At 44.3% G+C, this 24,549-nt stretch overlaps 1 protein-coding gene across 1 annotated transcript in view; it reads right to left on the minus strand.

Moving 5' to 3' along the window:
- Window positions 1–24,549, minus strand: part of VAT1L (vesicle amine transport 1 like) — a 140,894-nt gene that overhangs the window by 46,456 nt on the left and 69,889 nt on the right. Inside the window, exons 5-7 of the mRNA XM_006087056.3 lie at window positions 23,649–23,752; window positions 21,503–21,558; window positions 17,470–17,664 (exon numbers count right to left, since the gene is read on the minus strand). Coding sequence (XP_006087118.1) covers window positions 17,470–17,664; window positions 21,503–21,558; window positions 23,649–23,752 — 355 coding nt within the window. The remainder of the gene's footprint in view (window positions 1–17,469; window positions 17,665–21,502; window positions 21,559–23,648; window positions 23,753–24,549) is intronic.

A 24,549-nucleotide genomic window follows, 5' to 3' on the forward strand; every position in this document is an offset into this window, starting at 1 on the left:
AGGAAAACACTATAAACATCGACCTGAGCTGGGAAGTGCTCCCAGCAGGGGTTACAGGGACTGCTCAGTGTTTGCTCTCTGAGGCTTCCTCCAGGGAAATCGGAACAAAGCTCTTTGTCAAATTTTTAAACGCAAAAAATAAGGTTAGAATTTTGGCAAAGAGCCAAAGGCAGTGAGCATAACAGCAGGTGTCTCCTCTCTGTTGTTGCTTTTGCTCTTTTGATTCTGCTCCATATTCTCTTCTGCCTTAAAGATAGTGAAGCATGACAACACACTTAATGTTGCTGGTGGAAAATTATTTCAAGATTTAGAGCACCTAACTATTCAATCGTCTTTATAAGTTGCCAACAGGAGGTGTACAAATTAAAGCCCAGTACCTTGACAAGAAAGGGGATGGTTTACAAGAGTCTTCCATAGCCACATAACCATTCAAGTAGAATTAAATTCCCGTATTTGCCATCAGTATTTCTAATGAACCTCTCCCTCTTATTAAGCTTGCAACACTGTATTTTAATCATGTTTTCATGTCTACTTTGGCGCTTTGCTTTTCTGTCTCTCTAGGGCCTAGTGTTGGGCTTGGTAAATAATAGATGCTCAATAAATGCAAGTTCATTTACAAATGAATTGAAAACGACCATCAGAAAACACATATATAATTACATATTGTTTTTGTGATTAATCACTATGCTTTAATTATGTTCAATTTGTAACAATGAAAATACATCCTGCATATCAGATATTTACATGACGATTCATAACAGTAGCAAAATTACAGTTATGAAGTAGCAATGAAAATAATTTTATGGTTGGGAGTCACCACAACATGAGGAACTGTATTAAAGGGTCGCAGCATTAGGAAGGTTGAGAACCACTGCTCTAGGGCCTAGTGCTGGGCTTGGTAAATAATAGATGCTCAATAAATGCAAGTTCGTTTACAAATGAATTGAAAACTATTACATGCAAATTGAAAAAAAAACACCCTTTTCTTAAATTAAAAAAATGGGTCAAGGAACGAATCCATATGCAGCCCAAACAATACTGAAAGCATACTTCTTCACCTAAAATTCTTACATCAGTTAGAAAGAAAAGAAAAGAAGGATTATTTTAAGTCTTTCTAGGACATTTAGGGAGAATTGTGGGCTAAATGTTTATTTTCCCCCAAATTCATATGTTGAAGCCCTCATCCCCAATGGCCCAAAGCAAACTCCTCAAATTTGCTGTGACCCCATGTCCCTCCGTAAACAAGCATAACACACTCCTCATGCACTCACACATGCTCATGAGCAGATCTGGCACTGACAGTTATACCTGTGGGCAGGCAGGGGGAGGAGGGGAGGTGTAGGAATAAAGCCAGAAATGGAGTACATTAACACAATTAACAGTAGTTTTGTTTAGGGTGGCACAATTATGGCTGCTCTTTTTTTCTATTTTTAAAATCTTGTATATTGTGGTTATATGATATTTATATAATTTATTCTTTCAATTGCAAGAAAGAAAGTGTGCTGGGGAAAAAGGCAAAACAAACACATAAGCAAAGTACACACATACTCACAAACACAGGAGAGCTCCAGAATAAGAAACTTGGCTTGGATTCCTGGTTCTACCACCAGGTACAAATGACCTCAGTCCCTCATTTTAAATATCTGTACAACAGGCACAATGCCACCTGTTCTACCTATCTTTGTGGGTTTGCTATGAGGCTTGATTCCCGCAAGGCAAGTAAAATGCTGTGCAAATAGAAGGTGTATGGTGGGGGTGAGCCTCTGTGAATTGTCACCACTATACTTCCCAGCACAGCCCTACATTCAGTGGCTGGGATGGTCAAGATGATCATTTGGAGCATGTCCAATTGCCACACAATAAAAATGCCATAAAATATGAACCCAACTAGTTTGTAATTTGTAGACATTGGGGTAAGACAGATAGGAAGGTGGTGAAACTCAAATACTGGCCTTGGATTCAAGGGAATTTGTTCTGCCACTTAGAGGCCTGTGTCTTGGAGGAGGCATCTGCTCTCCTTGCCTCAGTCTTCTCATAAGTACACCAACCCCAGAGGGTGGCGGTGAGCAGCACATGGCTGCAGCTTGGTCACCACATCCCTATCCTCTCCCTGTTGGTGTTTGTTGAGCAAACTCGCGGAATGGTACTGTGTGTGAATGTGCTCGGGGAGCTGGGGCAGTGACACGTGTTTGGGAGGATATGTGGGAAGAAAGGAAAGCTGAAGTTGTATTAAGCACCCGCTCAGGCATTTCTGTGCAGTATTCATGCTAACAGTTCACACATGGCTCGCAACAGACTTTAAAACGGGCAGGAATAGCAAGGCTTATCGGCCCCATTTTATAGGTGCAGAAAGTAGGGCCTGAGATGCAGAGTCACCTGCCTGCAATCATAGAAGTTAGGAACGGATGAACCACGGTCTTCTTCCCCTGAACCAGGAAGCCTGAAATCAGGGAGATGTGGCAGCAGAGGGAAGGGCCTGGGACCAGGTCATTCCCACCCCCGGAGAGGGTTGAAGCCTTGGTTACAAGCACGGCTTCAGGAGAGAGCCAGCCTGAGAGTCCAGTTTGGCTCCACCACATCTTTGGCTGTGTGACCTTGTCCAGGCCCCTTAACTTTCTCTCTGAGCCTCAGTCTCCTCACCTGTTAAATGGGGAAATATTAGTAGTTCCTTACAGGATTGCTGTAAGTCTAGGTGAGCCAGGGCATGCAAAGTGCTCAGGACAGTGCCTGGCTCGGTGTAAACACTAAAGTCCAGGGCTTCACAGGCAGCTGGTCATTTAGAGTTCATTCAATGACTAACCAGAGCATGGCACTTTCCTGGCAGCACCTCCCAAAACAAGCTAGCAGTTTAGTAATCAGGCAGTTTTTGTGGTTAGTAAGCAAGGAGATGGTTGGAGGATGGGGGATCCAAACACCAGCATGTGTTTATCATTTGTGCTGCTCAGAGCTTCTGTTCCACCAAGCAGCTCCCGCAAATGTCTTTGGACATGAATGCAAGCATACGGCAGGAGCACCAGCAGCCTGTTTGCATCTTGGCAGTGGCAAATGAGGGAGGACACCAGCCCTGGGAGGTTTAAGTGCAAGAGGATAGAGTTATCCCTACTCTTTCCAAGAGGGCCACCGAGGCTGACCTGACTGTGTGCCCACATGGCCTCATGGCGTTCTCACAGCAATTGCAGCGAGTGGGCCCTGCTGTTATCCCCGTTAAAGAGAAAAGTAATAGGTGTTCCGAGGACTCACAGCTACAAGTGGAGCAGCGGTTCTCAACCTGTGGGTTTCGACCCCTTTGGCGGTCGAATGACCCTTTCACAGGAGTCGCCTAAGACCATCCTGCATATCAGATATTTACATTATGATTCATAACAGTAGCAAAATTACAGTTATGAAGTAGCAACGAAATATTTTATGGTTGGGTCACAACATGAGGAAGCAGATTGACAGCGCCAGAAGGCTGAGAACCACTGAAGTGGAGGAAGGAGGACTATCTAGAGCCTGTCCCTGTCCCTTTCATCCTTATGCTGAATTTTGTCTCTCAGCTCTTACAAAATATTTTTCCAATTTGATCTTATCTGGCTCACCATTTGTTAGGGAATGAATTGTGTTCTCCCCATCCCCTCTCTCCAGCAAATTCACAGGTTGAAAGACCTAACCACCGGAGCCTTAGGATGTGACCTTACTTGGAAATAGGATCCTTGCAGATGTAGTTAGTTAAGATGAGGGACACTAGATTAGAAAGGCCCCTAATGGCATATGACTGTGCCCTTATAACAAGAGGTAATTTGGAGACAAACTCATGCAGACAGAGGTCGGGTGATGCTTCTAAAGCCAAAGAACACCAAATGGCCAGCAACCCCCCAGAAGCTGGGTCAGAGGCATGGAACAGATCCTTCTCCCACAGCCCTCATGGGAACCAACCCTGCCAACACTTTGATTTCGCACCTCTGGCCTCCAGACTGTGAGAAAATAAATTTCTGTTGTTTAAAACCATTCAATTTGAGGAACATTATTAGGGCAGCCCCAGGAAACTCATGCACAACTTCTCTGATAAATGGGGTGCTTTGTTCCCGCTTCCTAGGTGAGGGAAAGGAGGTGCAGAGGAATGAAGTGCTAGTGGCCACACAGCCAAGAAGCAGGAGGGTTAAGAACCCAACGTGTGGGTCTCCTGCTCAAATGCTTATCACGCCGATTGGAGCTGCTGCTTCAATATGCGTCCTGCTGGCAGAGTGGCTTACGGCTTATAAGAGTTCAACGCATGTGGACTCGATTGCACAATAACCATGAGGTCCTTTGCAGTAACGGGACGCGAGCGGCACCATTTCCAGTGGAGGAAAGTGAGGCTGAGGGAGGAAGGTGGGTATGCCTTGTACTTGTGCATCCTCTGATTTAAATGTATGTTCTAATGTTCAAGTGACCTTGGTCAGCAGCACAGCTATTCCTCCTATCTAAGGTCCAGAGAAAAGATCAGAATCTGTGATGAACACAGCACAGATACTTTGGAAAATATTGGAAACCGGTTTTACTGCTGCCACCTTGCAATTAAGACACACGGAGTGATTCCGACGCTGACTTGGAAGGCCAACAGAAGTGAACAGGCATTTCCAGCCTTTGGAAGCAGCAGAATCTCACCTGGGTCTTTTAAAAACACACCCAAGAGCAGCCCACATCCACTGTCTCTGGCTCACAAGGAAATCCAATTTTGTGAAATATTTTCAACCAAATGACAGGAGGGAAGGCAAGAGCGATCATTTTCTTCATAACAGAAATGTGTTCAGAGCTGACCCTCCAGACTGCTAATAAGGAGTGCTGAGCTGTGAATAAACCTAATCCTGCAGCTCACTGTGGTTTCTGGTGGAGATGAGGTTATCTGGTTAGGGCCTGGATGGCAGATGCTGCACCAGACTGGTGCCCTGAGGCCCCAGAAATCTTTTGCATGACGCATGTCTATTCTCCCACTGGCTGTCTTGCCTGAGGTCCTGACCCCAAATACCTCAATTCTGGAGTGAGTGGAGGGGGCGGGGATGCATTTGCAGTGCACTGAAAGAATAATAGCTGTCCAGCATGAGGCCAAGCAACTTTTGTACATCTAATTCCTGTAGGACATTTAATTCCTCCATTTAGGAACGGATGGAAGGTACCATTGCTTTTCCATTTTCACAGGTAACTGTCCATGAACATGTCAATGAGAGAGGCAAGTCCATGGGACCCCAAACCAGAGTTTGTAACCTGGGGTTGGGGTCATGGCAAGATGGGAGGATGTTGGGGGTGTTTCTGCAGAGGAGCCAACACAATCTCTGACTTCTGAAAGGAGAGCAGGGATTTTTCAGGAGGACAAGGATGAGGAAGGCAGAATGGATGGAGATAATAGCATGAATAAAGGTGAGGAGGCAATAGCAGCTCAGGTTTCTGAAGAACCACAATGTTCCAAGGGGGCTGGAGTGATGGGTACTAGTATAGCTGAGCAATTGGTGGTGACTTTAACCTTACTGTTTCCTCTCCTCCCCGATCAAGGCCTGCTCTCCCTGTGTTCAGCCAGATGCACCTTTTTTCTCCTCTACCTCTCTCTCTCGATTCCAGGCTTTTGCCCAGGTAGTGACGCAGGCCTACGTCACAGCCCCTCCAACTCTCACCCTTCAGGCTACACTTCCTTCTTGTGTCATTGTCTAGCTGTTCAATTCTGCCACCCTGGCTGCTCCTTGAGCTCAGACCCAGGCCTTCTCACTTGCCTGTATGTCTTCAAAGTCCAGCCTCTGCCAATATCTGTTCAATTGCTGCTACCACAAACCATCACAAACTTAGTAGCTTAACACAACACAAATGTATTCTCTCACAGTTCTGCAGATCGGACGCTTGACATGGGTCTTGGGTTTAAAACCAAGGTGTGGGCGGGGCTGGTTCCTTCCCAGGCTCCAGGGGAGGATCTGTTTCCTTGCCCTTTCCTGCATCCCTTGGCTGGTGGCCCTGCATCACATCACCTCTCTTCCCTCTGCGTCCTCTGTCACATCACCGCCATAACTCTGACTCTCCTATCTCCCCCTTATAAGGACTCTGGTATTACATCCAGCTCACCCAAATAATCCACAGTAATATCATTTTATAGGCCTAAGTCAATCACATTTGCAAGATTCTTTTTTCATGTAAGGTGACATGTTCAAAGATTTCAAGGATTAGGATATGGGCATCCGGAGGGCCACCATTCAACCTCCTATAGATGGAGAAATGGTACCAGAGCTGTGCCTCAATTTATCTGATACGCTGAATAGATCAGAGCAGGGGTGAGGGCAGATGTGCCACAGGGTTTGGGGGCACGATGGTGCTAATATGTTTGACCTGCAGAAAAGATACTGACTTGGGCATGCAGGGAGAGTGTGTGTGGAAATTGGGACTGTGTGCATGGGCTGGGGTGGGGGGTGATTATGTTGGACTGAAAAATCTAGTATTCCACTTGAGAAAAAGGGTATATGCAGCAAAGGAAAGAAGAAATGAGGGACATAAAGCAAACATAGCCATCACTTCTGGACCCTCCGTTTCCTCATCTGAAAACTGGGAGAATGGACCAGGCTGAGTAAATGGTTTACAAGGCCATGTAGCTTAAATATTAGTGAGGACTGAGGCCAGCCACCTGGACTTTGCAAGTTGTACCTTCTCCCCATCTCCTGAGTCCTGTTATCCCAACAATAAACAGCATCCCTCTCTTTCTTCCTCTCTCTTTTTCTTTCTGTATACAACAGCTTTATTGAGATATAATTGCATACCATGCAATTCACTCATTCAAAGTATGCAGTGCAATAATTTTTACTATATTCACAGAGTTATGCAACAATCACCATCACTAATTTTAGAACATTTTTATGCCTCCATAAAGAACAGTCTACCCATTAGAAGTCCCTTCCAATTTCTCCCCAACCCCCACCCTCCCATCCCTAGGCAACCACTAATCTACTTTCCAAACAGCCCTTCTCTGAACACTGCTCCTCTGGCTAGCTTCCAGGCCTTTGTTGTGCTCAGGGCTGAAAGAGAGACTTATGCTGGCTGTCAGCCTACCCTACACCTGCATTCCCTACCTGACCCTCTGCATTCAGACTTTTGCCCTCAACATTCTACTGAAAGCACCTTCTGAAAGGTCACCAATTACCCTCAGGCCAAATCCAAAGGCTGTTCTTCTATGTGCTTCCTGACCTGTCAGCAGCAGCCAACACTAAGACCTGTCATATAGTCACAGAGGTCCCCTCACCACTGACCTGTTTGTGAATGCCTCATCTTTTGCCTGTTGTGTGAAGTGTGGGGGATGCTAGGGTTCTGGCCTTAATGCTCTTCCTTCTGCAGTAAAGAAGTTAATGCCCATGGCATGCACTCAAGAGCCAGTCTGTCTTGGTCTGAATGCCAGCTTTGCCATGTACCAGCTGGGTGACCTGTAGCAACTTACTTCACCTTACTATAAGTCTATTTCCTTATATATATATCACAGCAGTACCCACCACGTGGGATTATCGTGGGGAGAAAATGAGTTAATTAAGGGAAACTGCCTGGAAAAGTACTTGGCACATGCTATACTAAGTGTTTGCTAATATAATTAGTTTGCTTATTGTTTTGTTCAATGAGTTTATTCATTGTTATTTTTTTCAACAACTTCTATGCATTAGATTTCCCTGGGGTTCAAATTTCCATTAAATGACATTATAAGCAGGGACTCTGGGCAAGTACAATTTCCCCAAAGCCTCATTTTTGTGACCTGTGAGATGGGGATAATAGTAGCTGGGTCTTAGGGTTGTTGGAGTATATAAATGAGTTAATACATGCAAAACACATAGAGCAATGACTGGCTCAGAGTACACCCTCTGGAAATGCCAGTAGTGGTAGTAATTATCCCGCCCTCTTCTCTCACCTCAGTGAGACTGTGGCTCTGGATTGCCTGCATGTTCTACCATAACCTTAAACTCCCATCTCAGCTCGTCAACCTCTTCATGGCAGCTCCTAGCACTATTAACTGAAATGGTATTGCTGACACCCCATTCCCACTCTCTCAGGTTGCAAGACCATTGGTCATCTCTGTCTCTTTCTTCTCCTTTGCCCTTTATTTCCAATGACTCAGATTTGCTTGTTCTCTCCCATTCTACTGCCCCCACTTCAGTCAGGGGCTTACCTACAGTCATGTCTAAAATCTGCAGTGGGCTCCTGTCCAGACTAGCTGGCCCCAGTTTATTCTCCAAATCAACATGCATGTGATACAGCACACATTGCCTGCTTTTTGGGGATTCTTTAGAAATATTCTCCCCTCCCCCAAACGTGTCTCAGAAGGATCCTCCAAATCTTGAAAGAAAGTCTATGCCAGCCAGTTGCCTCCTGCCATCATTAAGTGGAACTTTCCACAGTTTCTCCTTGAGTCTTTGCCTCGTAGTTTGGGTTTGGACCTCTGTTTCAGATGCTTGGCTTCATCTTCTCTTCACTTCCCAGCCTGGTGTTAGAGTTGAAGCTTGTAGCTTTTTTTAAAACCGATGATCACAAACCCACTCAGCTCTGTCTCTTAGATCACTGCACCCTCCCTCTTGCTAGTTCAACATTAATCTTCCTTTGATCAAGTAACCCTCTTGTGCTGAGACAGATAAGGGTCCCTTTCAAGCTCAGCCTCACATTATTTTTCCTTTCATTCATTCTTTTAGACAGACTTATCTCTATATGAGTTTTGTGATGGCATAGAATGAAAGACACACATAATTAAACCGCAATTATTAACATGAAGGCAAAAATGCAGTGGACACATAATGAGGAATTAGGGACACTTAAATAATGGACTGCATTTGGGCAATGAACTCCACTGCAGCCAAGGCAAAGAGAGATATACAGGCATGGGCATAATTAACATAATTTACATGATTATGCCAGATTGCTGGCAAGGCACATTTTTTCCAACCTTCAAACAGAAGGATGACATCATCTTATAAACCAGCTCCAGTGGAATATCTGCAGTGATAGGTACGTACGTTCTTCCATCTCTGCACAGTCCAGTTGGGTAGCCACTAGCCACATATGTCTTCTCACCACTTGAGAAGTGGCTGGTACAACTAAGGAACTAAATTTTTAATTTGACTTAATTTAAATGTAAATAGCAACTTGTGGTGGCTGATGGTACCATTGTAGAGAGCATAGTCATAGACCTTTATGTAAGTAACCAGAGGCCCAGTGCAAGAAATTTGTGCAGAGGATGGGGGTGTGTCCCTCAGCCCGGCCTGCAACAACACCAGCGTCCCTTGCCCTGGCCTCTGGCCAGAGGCCCCTCCCCTCTCTCCGCGTGGCCGAGGAGCAGATGCTGGGCTCACATTACCGGGGCGCCATGGCAAGTGTCCCCTCCCGGCCGCTATGGGCGCCGCCATCTTTGTTGCAGAGTGATGGTTAATTTGCATATTACTCTTTTATTAGATAGGATGTTGTAAAATGCTATAGGTAATGTTTTTCATCGAAGATTTTAAAACTGCCAAGATCTCTGTGCAACCCTCTATCAGTTTTCTAGGGCCGCCATAAAAAATAACACAGACTGGCTGGCTTAAACTATAGAAATGCATTTTCCTCACAGTTCTAGTGGCTAGAAGTCCCAGATCAAGGGGCCAGCTGTATTGGTTTCATTCTGGGGTCTCTCTCCTGGGCTTGCAGATGGCCATTTTTTCGCTGCGTGTTCATCCCTGGTGCCTCTAGGTGTCCTAATCTCCTCTTCTTATAAGTAAACCAGTCAGCCTACCCAAAGGCCTCATTTTAACTTAATTAACCTTTTTAAAGGCCCTATCTGCAAATACAATCATATTCTGACATACAGGGGGTTAGGGCTTCAACATATGAATTTGGGGAGGACATACTTCAGCTCATTACAGAGCCCTCTGTGTACTATTACATGGCAGATGGGAAAATACATTTTTAATCAGGGTCCACAGCTCTATAGCCCAGGTATGTATCTTTCTAGTGTTATACTTGGGACCAGGTGGGCTTCAGGAGTTGAGAAGATCACATGGTATGTGTTGCTTAGGCCACGCTGTAACAGCAAGCTCCTCACTCAGAATGTTGACTTGAACTCCCCTGCCTGGCAGCGAAGGCCAAGATTTGACTCTGTTGACCCAACCAATCTTATTTCCTCTCCTCCTGAGTCAGCAACCTCTGCTTTGCTTAGCGTAGACCTCTCAACCCCACCTACCCCATACTCACTCCTACTTCTGTGATTCATGTCCCTCCTGCTTGTAACACCTTGTTTTTTAACCTCAACATCATCCAGAGAATTTAAATCCTTCCAATCTAAAACAGGCCCCATCTCATTCTTAAAACCATCTCTGAACATTCATTCTTCCTTAACAGCATTCTCTCTCATTTCTGAATCCACTTGTACTTGAACCCAACACCCCAGGATCAAACCCTAACTTATTCTTTGTTTTGTAATTGTCTCAAAAATGGAATCATAAACGCAAAGGTTAGGGGACACATGGTCTATCCCTTCTGTAGACCTGACATCCTAAAATAGACTTGACATCCTCCTAGCACATAGTAGGTACTTAGTGGCTATCACTGCTTCTTGGTTTACAATTGTGGTTTCATACCTTTCCCACCTCTGAACTCTTTGGAGAGATTAACTTTTTTCCAACTTAATGTACAGCGGCACATGTAATATTTGGAGGCAAACGTGAGATGCACTGTATCCACTCTGCTTTGTGTATTAAATTTAAAGTAATGTCAGAGACAGATGGCTAAAAAGAAACCCAAATCATCTGTGATATTATTAAATCTAGTCTGGGAGCTCAGAGAGCCCAAGAAAATTTTCTTTGAATCCCTATGGGATTTATATTCCATAGATGAAATTATAGAGCCAGCCTGAAAAGCAATTTTGTGAAATCATTTATCAAAAGGGGGGGAATGATTACAGTCCTCCTTCTGAGGTTCCCAAGTAATAAGCATGCTCTGCTCTCTTCAAGCCCAGAAGAGCTGCGTGGGCTTGATAAATAGCTGAGTTCGGCCCAACTGGAGCTCTCAACAGATGTCTGTGAATACCAAGAAAAGAGCCCTCAGAAAGTTGGTGGGTGTTGTGATGAGTGCCTGTGGATGTTTTTGTTGGCAAACAGGTAGCAGCCGTCTGTCTCCCCTCTATGGATGACTAGCTTGCTATGGGCTCTTACACTTCCTTTGTTTTCCTGATGACTGTCTTAACCAACATGGCTTTTTAAAAGACAGTGGTTCTCAACTAGGAGCAATTTGACAATGTCTGGAGATATTTTTGATTGTCACAGATACTGGCATCTAGTGGGTAGAGGGCCAGAGATGCTGCTAAACATGCTACAATGCACCGGGCAGTTCCCCACCCCACCCAACCCTCTGCCACCGCCAAAGGATTATTCAGTCAAAATGTCAACTGTGCCCAAGTTGTCTTACAGTAATATCTTATTTTAGTACTAGAGGCCTGGTGCATGAAATTTGTGCACTGGGAGATGTCCCTCAGCCTGGCCTGCGCCCTCCTGCAGTCCGGGACCCCTCGCTCCTTACTGCCTGCCTGCTCACTGCTCCTTACTGCTCGGCTTGCTGCTCCTTAGCACTGCCGCAGAGGCGGGAGAAGCTCCCACCACCACTTCTGGCTGAGCAGTGCTCCTCCTGTGGGAACCCACTGACCACCAGAGGGCAGCTTCTGTGTTAAGCGTCTACCCCCTGGTGGTCAGTGTGCATCATAGCGACCAGTCGTTCTGGTCATTCTGCCGTAATGGTCGCTTAGGCTTTTATTATATAGACTAGTGGCCACAGGAGCTGGTGGGAACCGCACTACTTCTGTGGGAGCCGGCGGGAGCCACACCTGCTTCCATGGGAGGGAGGTGGGAGCTGCTGCCTGCGGGAGGGAAGCGGGAGGTCCCACCGTGCCACGGACCCAGAGTCAAGTCCCCACCCACCCATGCTCACCTCTCTACACACGCAGCCCCACCCACTCGCACACTCCATGCACCTCCTGGTGATGGGTTGTGGTCGTGACGCAGCGTCATGACCACAGGCCTTTTAGGATATAGATAGCTTGTACATTCATTCATCCATTCAAAAATGTTTATTGTTAAACATGGAAAATCTCCAAATAGCCATATTTTTGTGTGTTGGTGGATTCATTAATTTGCTCATGTAATACAAGTTTACTATTCTCTACTCCATTCCAGGCACTGGGGTCTTGAACATCCTAGTCAGGGTCTTTCCTCATCTAGGGTTTATATTCTAGTGGAAGGGAGACAAGAGTCTAAACAAGTTGACAAATAAATGAACAGGATCATTTCAACAAGTGATGAATACAGTGGAAGCTATCATACAAGGTAAAGGGAAAGAGGATGACCCAGGCAGGGGTGGCTGTGCGGGATGCTCCTTTCGGGAAGGGGGTTTGGGAAAGCCTCACTAGGTAGATCTCACTGAAGCTGAAACAATGTTTGGAAGGAAGCTCTGAAAATCTGGAGGAGGAATGTTCACAAGAGAGGAAGCAACAGGTTCAACAGTGCAAGACAGGAAAAGCTTGAGTGGGTTCAAGCACCAGGGACATAAAAGCCACTGAAGATTGGATGTAGGAGGCGAGGTGAACAGTGTGAGGTTGATGAGAGGTCAGGAGTTTAGACTGGGCAGGCCTGGATTCCAGGTGCCATGGGAAGCCATGGTGGGTTTTAAGCAGGACAAACATGATCTAGGTTAGGTAGTGATAAGTTCACTCAGGCCACTGGGTACAGAATGCCCTATACAGGGGCAAGATGGAAGTGTGGGACTGATCAGGAGTTCCTTACAAGATGAGTCCAGCTTAGGCTACATGGGTGCCATCAGTAGAGATGAAAGGAAGTGCATGAATTTGGAAGCACTTGCAATAAAGTCCTGGAGTTGTATATGATCCATTATTCAGTCAGCTATCAGCCTCAGATTTCCCATCTCTATTTGGTGTGGGTCCTGAGAAGCTTTGCTCTGAGTCCTTGGTCCATCCAGCTCTTGAGCCAATCCTGATTAGCTCCAGCATGCATGGAGCTGCACATTCCCCTAGCTGCCTTGTCTGTGCCCAGCTGTTCCTAGTCAGACCCTGTCTAATGAGAGCTGAGCTTAGTCTGGTGCCCCCATTTCTGAGCTGAATTGAGATCTCCTTTGAATATCATCAGACTTCTGCAGTTGGAGCCTAATAATTTTTACTTCTTCCCTTGGGATCATGGTGTAGGACCTCCTAACCCTGACATTTTAGTGGCCTCCCATGGGGCTTAGAGTAAGATCTAGATTTCTATGTGGCCCCTGATGACCTGTTCATCCAGGCTCTCCTTGAGCCATTCCCTCCCTTGGTCACATCAGTACAGGAAACTGTTTTCTGGAATCCATCATGATCTTTCTTTCTTCATCCATTTGCTCTTGAGGGTCTCTCTGCCTTGCATGCTCTTCTGTTTGTTTTGTTTTGCCTCTTTCATAACCTATGACATCTAACCTTTCTTCTCTAAAGTCATTCTACAGCATACATTCTCAGTGGGAGTGATCCCATCCCCAAAGGGGTAAAAATTGGTTTTTGGAGAATGAAAAAAATCTTATTCTTTTCATGTATAAAGCACAGATATACATACATGACATAGATAGATAGATAGATAGATAGATAGATAGATAGATAGATAGACAGACAAATATAGGGCACATAGTAGTTATTCAATACATATTTGATAATTCAGTTACCATTGTGACCAGGATTGATGTCAAGTATCAGAACAAGGAACCATTGGGCCAACAGGATCTTAGATTTCAACCTCTGCTTAAATGCTACCAGTTTTGTTGGATCTCTTTTTGGCACTGGATCTAAGTTTAAGCCCCATTTTTTGCCCCATGGTCAAGTTAATCTCTTATCTCTGGTCTTGACTATTTCCAGTTTTCTCTCATTCCTGACCACTGAGAATCTGGTAATGGTTTCATCCAGCTGTACTCTATAGCACTGAGATATCATAGTGAATACCATATGGATTAAAATAAATCTCTTCTCAAGAAAAGCACAATGATAGGCTAACAATCTTGGAAATTACACAGCAGAAGGAATGAACAATTATCTGATTTGATTTAGCAATAAATTGAATCACAGTGAGCATCTGTAATAGAAAAAAGACAGGAAGGAAGCAAACCTAAATGCTAACAATGTTATCCATTTCTGGAACGTGGACTTGCAGTTAGTTCATTTTCTCCTCATGCTTTTGGTTAATTTAGGAGTTTTCTAAAACAAGCATTTATGTCTTTTATCATAAGGAACAAGGGTTTTGGTGGTTGGGTTTTTAAAGACTATTCACAATACTGCAGGATTAGAGAGGTATTGTGGTGCATGGATCCAGGATCAGTCCTATTTGATTATACAATGACCCTCACAAAGGGTTTCAGAGTGATTCTGTGTTTAGGGAAGCCATAGGATTTGGCCAACCTCTTCCATTAGGCAAATAGCACCAGCCTTCTTACCAAGAGGATACCGACTCTCTGTACCACAGAATTTTGTGTTTGTGAGCTTTTGAAAAGTGACCATGACTCCCAAAAGTACAAAAAGTTGTTTGTACTACAAGTTACTCCCCTGTGCAAAATAGAAAAACAAACAAAAAACACACATTCCCATATAGTTTAAAACATTCCTCTGCGGCTTCATGGCTCTCTGAAGCCAAGGTTATGAAATCCTGACGTAAGAAAATTTCTTAGTAAAATGCCTCTGGAAACCTAGGCCACATCTTTCCATTTTACCCCCACAGGTAACTGCTGTGACTGGCTTCCCAAATATCTCAAACTTTCCTTGTCCTGAAGGACTTTCTAGACCTTACCTCCTCCCAGCTCATCTCACCTGAACCCAAACAACCAGTCACACTTCAGTATCCGTAAAGATAACGTTAGGGGTTCTTAATTTTTTCATGATCAAGGAATGGTTTTAAAATACTGGAACTTTGGGTAGATCAATTAATGAAAACAGTCCAACAGTAGATTCAACAATTCATCAATAATGACAATGCCCATTGTGACAGCTAACAACGTCTCACAAGGGCCCCAAGCATCAGGCTTAGCACACAAATCATTTCAATTCTGAGCCATGACCTTGATCTTTTATATACCCACAAGGTGACAATGTAAATGATGCTGCAACAAAATATATGCTCTCTTGTACACAAGATGAATCATATACATAAATTAAAACTTGGTGGCTTACCTGGAAAGGTTTATGGTACAAATGCTATGGTAAGGCATGTGGTTTAAGAACCACTAGGGCAGCGGTTCTCAACCTGTGGGTCGCAACCCCTTTGGCGGTTGAACGACCCTTTCACAGGGGTCGCCTAAGACCATACTGCATATCAGATATTTACATGACGATTCATAACAGTAGCAACATTACAGTTATGAAGTAGCAACGAAAATAATTTTATGGTTGGGTCACAACATGAGGAAATGTATTTAAAGGGCCAAAAGGTTGAGAACCACTACACTAGAGGGAAGAGAGGATTGAGGATGGCAGTGTTGTAGGTGGATGTTACACTCAAATTACAACTAAAATATAGATAGAGCAAGCAACCTGAGTAACCAACTGAAGACTAGCTGAAGAGAAGTCTCATAACCAAGGATTTACAGAAGCCACAACAAGACTAGTAGGAAGGGCAGAGACGCAAAAAGGGCTGGCCCCCAATCCTACCAGCAGCAGCCAAGATTCCGGAGGGACATCTCAGCTGCGGAGGGTTCCCCCTAAGAAGTGTGGGGTCTAAACTCCAAGTGAAGCTCCCCAGCCCAGAGCACCAGGGCCAGGAAGAGGTGCACACATAATATCTGGGGCTGAAAACCAGCAAGGGTCCCTAGCTGGTTTGGCTCAGTGGATAGGGTGTCAGCCTATGGTCAAGGGCACATGCCGGATTGCAGGCTCGATCCCTACGGGGGGCATGCAGGAGGCAGCCAATCAGTGATTCTCATCATTGATGTTTCCATCTCTTTCCCTCTCCCTTCCTCTCTGAAAGCAATAAAAATATGTGAAAGTCTTTTTAAAAAGAAAAGAAAAAGAAAACCAGGGATTCTGTCCACCCAAGAGAAAGAGAGAGAGTCTACTACAGACACAGGTGCCCTCTTAAAGGGCCAGTGCACAAAAATCTCATTTGCAGCCACTCATCCTGGGCTCCAGTGGAGGGAGGGCAGAGCAGACTAGAGTAGTGTAAGAAGAGACTAGAGTTTGTGGCTCTGGGGAGAGAGCTGAAGGGACAGCCACCAAGATCCCTGTGCTGAGTCCCTCTCCCACACCACAGATGCCATCTTTCTTGAGAGGAGCACTCCCCTCCCTAGGGCATCAGCCTGTAGAAAAGCAAAAGCCCCACCCTCTGGACTTCCTGTTGTCCCAGCCTTTGGAGCTTGTACCCTGCTGAGGAGTCAGCTGCGTGGGCAGGGGTGTAGGGGTGAGGGCACTCAGAAGGTGTCAGTGATTGCATTATATGGCTTTGCGGTGTGTGTGTGGGGGGGGCATTCCCACCACATTCCTGTGAACCTGACTGGCACCTCTCTCTCATAGGAGATCCATTCTCTCCACTCTCCAGATTTTGGCAGCCCCACCCTATCGAGTCTTGGTGGCTCTGTTCTGCTGAGATCTGGGCAGAAAAATGGAACTGCCTTATGACTTAGAGATTCCACTTCCGGGAATATATCCAACTAAACCCAAAACACTAATTCAAAAGAATATATGACCCCTATGTCCATTGCAGTGTTATTTACAATAGCCAAAATTTAGACATCGTCCCTGGGCCCATTCGTTGATGAGTGGATAAAAAGGTGCGGTACATTTACACAATGGAATACTACTCAGCCGTAAAAAGGAAGACAGTCTTACCTTTTGTGACAGCATGAATGGACCTGGAGAGTATTATGCTAAGTGAAATAAGCCAGTTAGAGAAAGACAAATACCATATGATTTCACTTATATGTGGAATCTAATGAACAAAATAAACTAGCAAACAAAATAGAAACAGACTCATAATATAGAGAACAGATTGACAGCTGTCAGAGGGGGTTGAGGTTGGGGGCTGGGTGAAAAAGGTGAAGAGATTAAGCAAAAAGAAAAACAACAACCTCATAGACACAGACAACAGTATGATGATTACCAGAGGGAAAGGGGGGGGCGTGGAGGTGGGAGAGCATAAAGAAGAGATAAATGGTGATGGAAGGAGACTTGAGTTGGGGTGGTGAAAACACAATTCAACACAAAGATGATATGTTATAGAATTGTACACATGAAACCTGTATAATTTTATTAACCAATGTCAACCTAACAAATTAAATTAAAAAAAAACAACCACTAGAGAATTTAAAATATTTTTTATATTCAAAGCACCGTATTATGGGACAATGACTTTAGGACCATCATTTAAAACAAACAAACCTAGAGAAAAATTATTTAGTGAAAAAAAAATGTATTTGGCTGCCCAAACCTGTCTGGACTAAAAGAGACTATTTGCTGGGGGGAAACACCATTCTTACCTCCTCCAGGGCCCACAGGGAGTCCACAGTGGGCTTGATCTTCTTCTGGGTGTAGAGCCCTAGGAGTTTGTCCACCACTCCTCGAATGAGGCCTGCGCGGCCCTGTTTGAAGAGCAGATTTAAAAGGGAAAACCCTGCGATGACTTTGTTCTCTTCATATAGCTTGATGGGGTTCACTTTCTCCACCTGCCACCACTGGAAAGAGAGAAGGTGCCAGGTTACAAGGACTCGTTCTCAGCAAAACAGGGCTGCCGTGGGCCCGGTTCTAGCTGGCTGAGAGGTAGATCTGGTTGGTATGTGTGTGTTTTCTTAATCTTTATTGTTGTAAGTGTTACAGATGTCCCCCTTTTTTCTCATTGACTCCCTTCCACACACACCCCCGCCCCAGGTCTTCACCACACTCTTGTCTGTGTCCATGGTTATGCATATATGCATACAAGTTCTTTGGTTAATATCTCACCACCCACCCCATCTTCCCCCGAGATTCGTCCGTCTGCTCCATGCTCCTGTGTCTCTGGATCTATTTTGTTCATGAGTTTATTTTGTTCATTAGATTCCACATATGAGGTTGGTGTGTTTTTTTAAAGCATCTATTTGGTGAGTGCGTGGAGAACTACAGACAGTGGTGCTTATGAGAAGAGCTCAGGATCAAGGTGGGAGAGAGCCCTTTAAAATGAGCCACTAGGCCACATGTAGTTGGAATGTGAAAGAATATGGTGAGGATTACTAGCTCTGGAGTTGAATCCTGGCTATACAGCTTGCTCGCTGTTATTCTCCATGCTTCATTTTTCTCAGCTACATACGGTGGCAGGGTATTGCCTCTGATGTTCCCTGGGAGAATTCAGTGTAAAGCACTTGGCTTTGTGAATGGTGATGGTGGTAAGGGGTTGTTGAAGGGAGGGGTGGAGGAAGGGAGTGAGGTGGCATAGAGGTTTACAAAGTGTGCTGGGGACACGGTAGGGGTGATGACATTGACTGCAGGTGCAGCTTTCCTGGGGGAGTAACGATAAGGCTGGAGGGGTGACTGGAAATGCATCAGAGAAGGAAGAGAAAGAAAGTGTCATACAGGAAGAAGGAACAGTAGACTGAGGTATAAAACAGTGTTGGGGCTAAGACAGTGGCTCTCAACTGTGGGCAGTTTTGCCCCTGAGGGAACATTGGTAATGTTTAGGGACATTTTTATTGTAATGACTGGATCTACTGGCCTCCAGTGTATAGGTGCCAGTGATGTTGCTAAACATCCTATAGTGCACAGGATAGCACCTTGCAACAAGGAATTGTTCACCCCAAAGTGTCAAAAGCACTAAAGATGAGAAACCCTGGATTAAAGTCCTCTGTGGGAATACACATAACTGGCAAATATGGCTGCCTATCTCCCAATCAGACATGAAAATAAGCAAGCTATCCATTAACAAACTATAGAAATGGTTATCCAACTGCTTTGTTCTGATTTAATTGTGTTTCCTTTGGTGCCGGTTTGAATTTAGAAATTTAACTTCCAGTTTCTTGAGGGTTCTGAGAAATGAGATGGTTACTCTCAGTTTAATATTGAAGACAAAGAGGAATGTGCCGGGCACTTATGAGCATTTATAATATCAGTGTTATCGCTCTGTTTGTTTACATTCTGCCTCTTTCCAGGATTGAAGAGGCTCAAAAAAGTAAAAGGTCGATTTTTTTTAAAAGTGAGAAAATCATATTGTTAGGAAAATAAGTGGGAGAAAGACAGGCTTATATAGGGATAAGGTTCGTGCATAAAATTCTTTACCAAAGTACATTCCCGAGGGCCTGAGGGCCAGCTCCAGGAGAACCATGTATTTGACCATGGGTTACTTATCGAAAAAAAAAGCAAAAGACACCATCAATGACTTGATTTGCACTACATCTGCAATGCCGTAATAAATATTTGTGAAATGAATCCTTGCTGATTCTACAATTGCTGTACAGTTGTGGTTGAGTTCTAGAGCCGAATGCCTGGTTTCAAATCCTAGTTCCTCCACTTACTAGCTGTGCAACCTTAAGCAAGTCACTTAACCTCTCTGTGTGCAGTTTCCTTGTGGTTCCTCATGGGGTCATCTTGAGGAGTAAATGTGTTAATGCATACAAAGTGCTTAGTGTCTGACACACACTAGGGGCTCTATAAATATGAACTAGCTTTATTATCACCGAATGTTGGAAGGAATGGTTCTGATTTAGTGAACAGGAATTCTGAATTTGGAGTCAGACTGCTCTGTAAATGCTAGCTTCACCTATTATTAGCATAATCATTATGGTCTGAAAGCAAATGGCATGCTTGACAAAGTGTGCACAAGCTCTGTGGGAGTGTTAAGGTAGAACGTAATTAAGATAGCTGAGTGAAAAATTCCGGTGTGATTACAAACATGCTTTCATTCCTAAGCCTCTCTTGAATGTATAGAAAAAAAATCCCTTCTAGAATCTTCCAGAACAAAGGTATCATTCCACTCCTTGGCATACCCTATTTTCAATTTGCTTCTAAATGACCAATTGACATTGTGCCAGGCCTCTGAAAGGGAAGCCTTCTTTCTTGACCTCCAGCTAGTAGTGTTCTGATAACCGCCGCCCTTGGTTTGGGCAGGAAAATCTCAACCTGCATCTTGGCTGTGTTTTTGTGTGTGCCTTCATTGAACCTGGGTACTCTGCAATTATTTCATTAAAACTGTGTGTTGTGATTGTGCATTTGGGGAAGAAATGGAAAACACTTATTACAATTGTATGTAATTTGGGACCGATTTGGTTACCCTCAGCAGGCTGTCAACATCACGGTAATTACTGCCATAGCAACAAAGCAGCTGTGAGTGACACAAAGCCTGTCTCCAGGGGACATGCTCCAGACAGCATCCTTCATTAGACTCTTCCTGCTCCCAGTTTATTCTGTAGCTGAACTTTAAAGTTCAAATGCAGAGACCCTTTAATTCTAATTTCATGGGGCAGGAAGTAGTAATCATTCCAGAATCAGGGTATGTTGGGGATGAAGCCTCCAGCAGCCAGTGTTGCCAGTTAAATGGCATATGAATACTCTGTAGCCACACTTAGAATGAATCTAAACCCCTTGCCACAGCTTTATCTGACCATCTATTCAAAATGCCTCTAGCCCACCCTGCCGTTTTCTATTTCAGCATCTCCTTTCATTTCTTCGGAGCTTTTATGACCATTTGCAATCATGTTATTTGTATGTTTTACTTATTTCAGTTGTTTTTCTCATGAGAATGTAAGAGTCACAAGGGCCTCAGATGCCCCTATCTCACTTGATGTTACACCCAGTGCCTGGCTCAGAGCTGCAAATAGCAGGTGCTCAGAAGATGCTTGCAAAGTAAGGGAAACAAAATAAGGGAAACGTCACGGAAACTGGGAGGAGAGAAGACAAAAGCAAGGTCTTTTGAGAAGCAGCAATCCCCTGTTGTCAGGGGAAAAGTCACCCAAGTGTAGTTCTAGGCGGGAATGTAGGTCTGAGTAGGAACACGATGGGGTGAATGCCCAGGAATATGGCTTTTCCACTGCAGACAAAGTAACCAGTGTATTCAGAGCATGCTTATCTAAGTCAATGGTTCATAAACTTGCCTAGGTCTAAAACTCAACCCAGGAGCTTGCTCAAAAGGATCCCCTTTATATCTCCAATGCGTAAAATTAGGATTCAGAGAAATCTCAAGTACCCACAGAAAGCTGGTCAGAAAGTTTATTTGCTTTCCATGAAGGAAATAAAATGCACTATTGGTTTTTTTTTCAACCAACGATTAAAAATATCAACACATAAGCAATCCCTATTGAAATCAAAATAAAGCTTTCTGGAGTTTCACATACATGCCCCCACTCCCTGCTGACTTGTTTAGACAAAAGCAGCCCAAGTCACCGTGAGTGTGCAGTGAGCAAGGCGGGAATGCAGGCTGCACTAAAGATGAATAATGCAGGTGAAGGACAAAATAAGGTTTAGGTTATGAGGTCAATGTCCTTAGATGCGAGAGCTCACGACATGCAAACCACTGCCCACCGTAGTACATTACCGTGTGTGGGTACTTACTGATTTTGCAAAGCTAAAGAAGCTCTTGGTCTCTCCAGTCACCATGTTGGATGAACCTGAAAATGGAAGATTCCCAAATCAAGTGACCGCTAATAAAAATCAACATGCCTTGTTAGGGCAGTTGTTCAGCCCAGAACTGTCAGGAGCTTGAGTCCGCCTGGGGAAATGGGGCTAATGGAGGGGGTAGGCGGTGACAAGGTGCCTTGATTTGAACCAAGTTACACTGGATCAAAGAGGAAGTAACATCTCTCAAGGTGACCATGTCATTACTGTGGAAAGTTGGGCATGTGCCAACATTCTAACAAAATGACGAGTTGCTGAAATGTCTGGTTGCTTTCCATTCTTTGAGACTGAGAAATGGACTCCTTAGTGGCTTGAAGTTGGCTCCTCAGCAAGTGAGGGGCTTGGAGCTTTGCCTTGGGCGGGGCACATAGGGGTAGGAAGAGACTGGCTGAGCTAGAATTTAGGTGGATGGATAAACTGTCCCACAAAGGAGCAGATGAGAGAGGAACGGGCTCAGCAGCCACGGAAATAGTGTGGCCGATGCCTTAGCTCCAGAGAGGTCTGGGCAGAAAGGTAAAAAACCACTTGAGATAAATGGTATGTGAAACTGAGCTTTGCTAATTGGAATAAGCACTATTAGAGGGAAGACGGGGGGTGAAGTTGGGAAAGATTCCCTAAGATGCTCTTACAGAGAAAAGACTGCTGTGGGTTCCCAGAGGGGGTAAATGAGAGAGCTCTTAGACCTTCAGATACCATATGGGGTCCTTTTCAAGGAGTTTTCTCTCTTGTCCCCATAGAACTGAGAGTAAATTCTTTTCAGTGAACTGTTATTAATGAAAAATCAATATATATTTTAAGCTTAACTATTTGGCCTGGTTAAACTGGTTGACAGCTAATCACTGCTTCTAATTTTATGTGGTGATTACCACCAGGCATCATTGTACTAGGCTTCAACTACTTAGTAATCAAGTAGTCAATGTAATGAATTAGACACTACAATGTAATTGGGTTGTATTCCATGAAATATATGAAACTGGGGCAAAAATAGAATTGGTAAATAAGTGAAAAATGCAAAAACTGTCCATCTGCATTTGACTCACATGTTAGTCACACCATGTGAGTCGTACCCAATATCCCTACATTGTGCATTGATGCTCAGTGCTTCTCTTATCAATAGTAATAATTTAAAAATTTCGTGTCCACCTCTAAGGGCTTTTAAATATGTGGCCACTGTTGAAAATACAAAAACACACCAGCAATGGGAAGCTTATTCCCTCTTTTTCATAATGACTGGATGACAACAAAGAGATGCTTGCATATTTATACCTCTTTTATAAGTGTCTCAGCTAATAGCAAGGAAACTGTATTTTTTTTTGTTATACAGAACTGAGGTTTAATTTTCTGTTGTACATAAAGGCTACAGATGCACCAAAAATGTCAAATGTTGGATAACCCAATATCATTTGGCTTTGGAATGTAACTTCTGGCTTCAGATATGCTTTTCTGACTTTGTGGAGACTAATGTTTAAATTGCTTTGAAAGAAGAGAAGAAGAGAGAAGGGGCTCTGGGGGCCTCACTCTGCTAGAGAAAACCTGCTCCCTATTGTCTTTCATAAATCCTCCCAAATGCGAGATGCAGAAGCAGGTCCGTTCCCCGTCTACCCAGGGCTTCTGTCTTGATTGGGACATACAAGGGTAGTTTAGAGGAAGGAGAGCCTGTTGGGTTTTGTTTGTTTGTTTGTTTGTTTGTAATTTCACCTCTAATACTGAAGAACTGGAAGAACTGCCTTTAAAACCCCAATATAGCAGCCACCCCTCTCCATCCTACTGTGGGTCCTTCCTTGGTTTCCCACCTGTGCCACTTTCTGTGGGTCCCATCTCAATGACTACATTGGTTTGGCTTGGCTTGATCTCCTTTGGAATAAGAAGTATTCCTGGGAGTAACAGGGCAGTAGGTACATATGTCACTTTTATTATTGAAAATAACTAATGCCAATAGCAATATTTTGGGACACATCAAAAAAGCAAACACCCCAACCTCATTGCCCTAACATAGCAACACATTTCATTTTTTAGAGCCTTTGTCTGTAGGCACCTGAGCAATGTTCGGTGAGCATGTCCCCCGCTACTGTTCAGCACTCACCATATAGAATGTAGGTCCCCAGGGGTTTGAGAAGGCTGAGACCTTTTCCGGTGTTTTCCCCACAGAGGCAATCCAAAACAATGTCCACTCCTTCCGCAGAGATTCTAAATGGCGAGGACACAAAGGACAATACTGTAACCCGTCAGGGACCAAACTGTCGATCCCTTTCCCTTCCTGTGTCACACTGTTTATTCCCAGAATCAGGAAGATCTAGAGCTCTTGGGAATAGCAATAAATAAAGCAGAAGCCCCGGAAATTCATTTATCCTCCTAAGTCCAGCTATACAATTTCATAAAACTGGAGGCAGCCAGAATCTGGCTGTTGGCTGATACAGAGAACCAGCCTGGGCTAGAGAATGAGCATGAACATCACGGTCAGACAGTCTACATTGTATCTAGCTGCTTCCCTCAGCTTTCCCGTGCCTTAGCTTTCTCCTTTGTAAAGTGGAGCTGGCATGTTTCTTTGTGCTAAAAAATGAAATGAGGTGACCAATGAAATGCTCGGCCCATTGCCAGCCACATAACAATCACCCCATAAGTCAGTCAGTCAACACTTCGTATTTGTGGAGCTTGAGTTATGTGCCATGCCCTGTCCAAGGTGCTGGAGATAGAGTGGTGAACAAAACCATGTTCTCTGTCTTCCTGGGGCTTCTGGTCTCGGAGGGATTGGCTGTCTTCCCTCTCCACCTCTCTCTTTAGTGAAGCTATAAAAATCATGTTAATTTAATTTGCAAACTTCCATTTGTCCAATCTCCGGGTTCAATCTAAAACATAGTCTTAAAGGAAGAGGACTAAAAGGAGAGGATCTTCCTATAGCAGTAGAAGGTTCCAGACCTGGGAGAATCTGCCATTTGTACTCTATTAGGCAGTACTCTATTAGGAAGAAGGTCCCTTCTTCCATT

This window comes from Myotis lucifugus, unplaced genomic scaffold (assembly GCF_000147115.1).
Source record: "Myotis lucifugus unplaced genomic scaffold, Myoluc2.0 scaffold_35, whole genome shotgun sequence".
Classification (NCBI taxonomy): Eukaryota; Metazoa; Chordata; class Mammalia; order Chiroptera; family Vespertilionidae; genus Myotis; species Myotis lucifugus.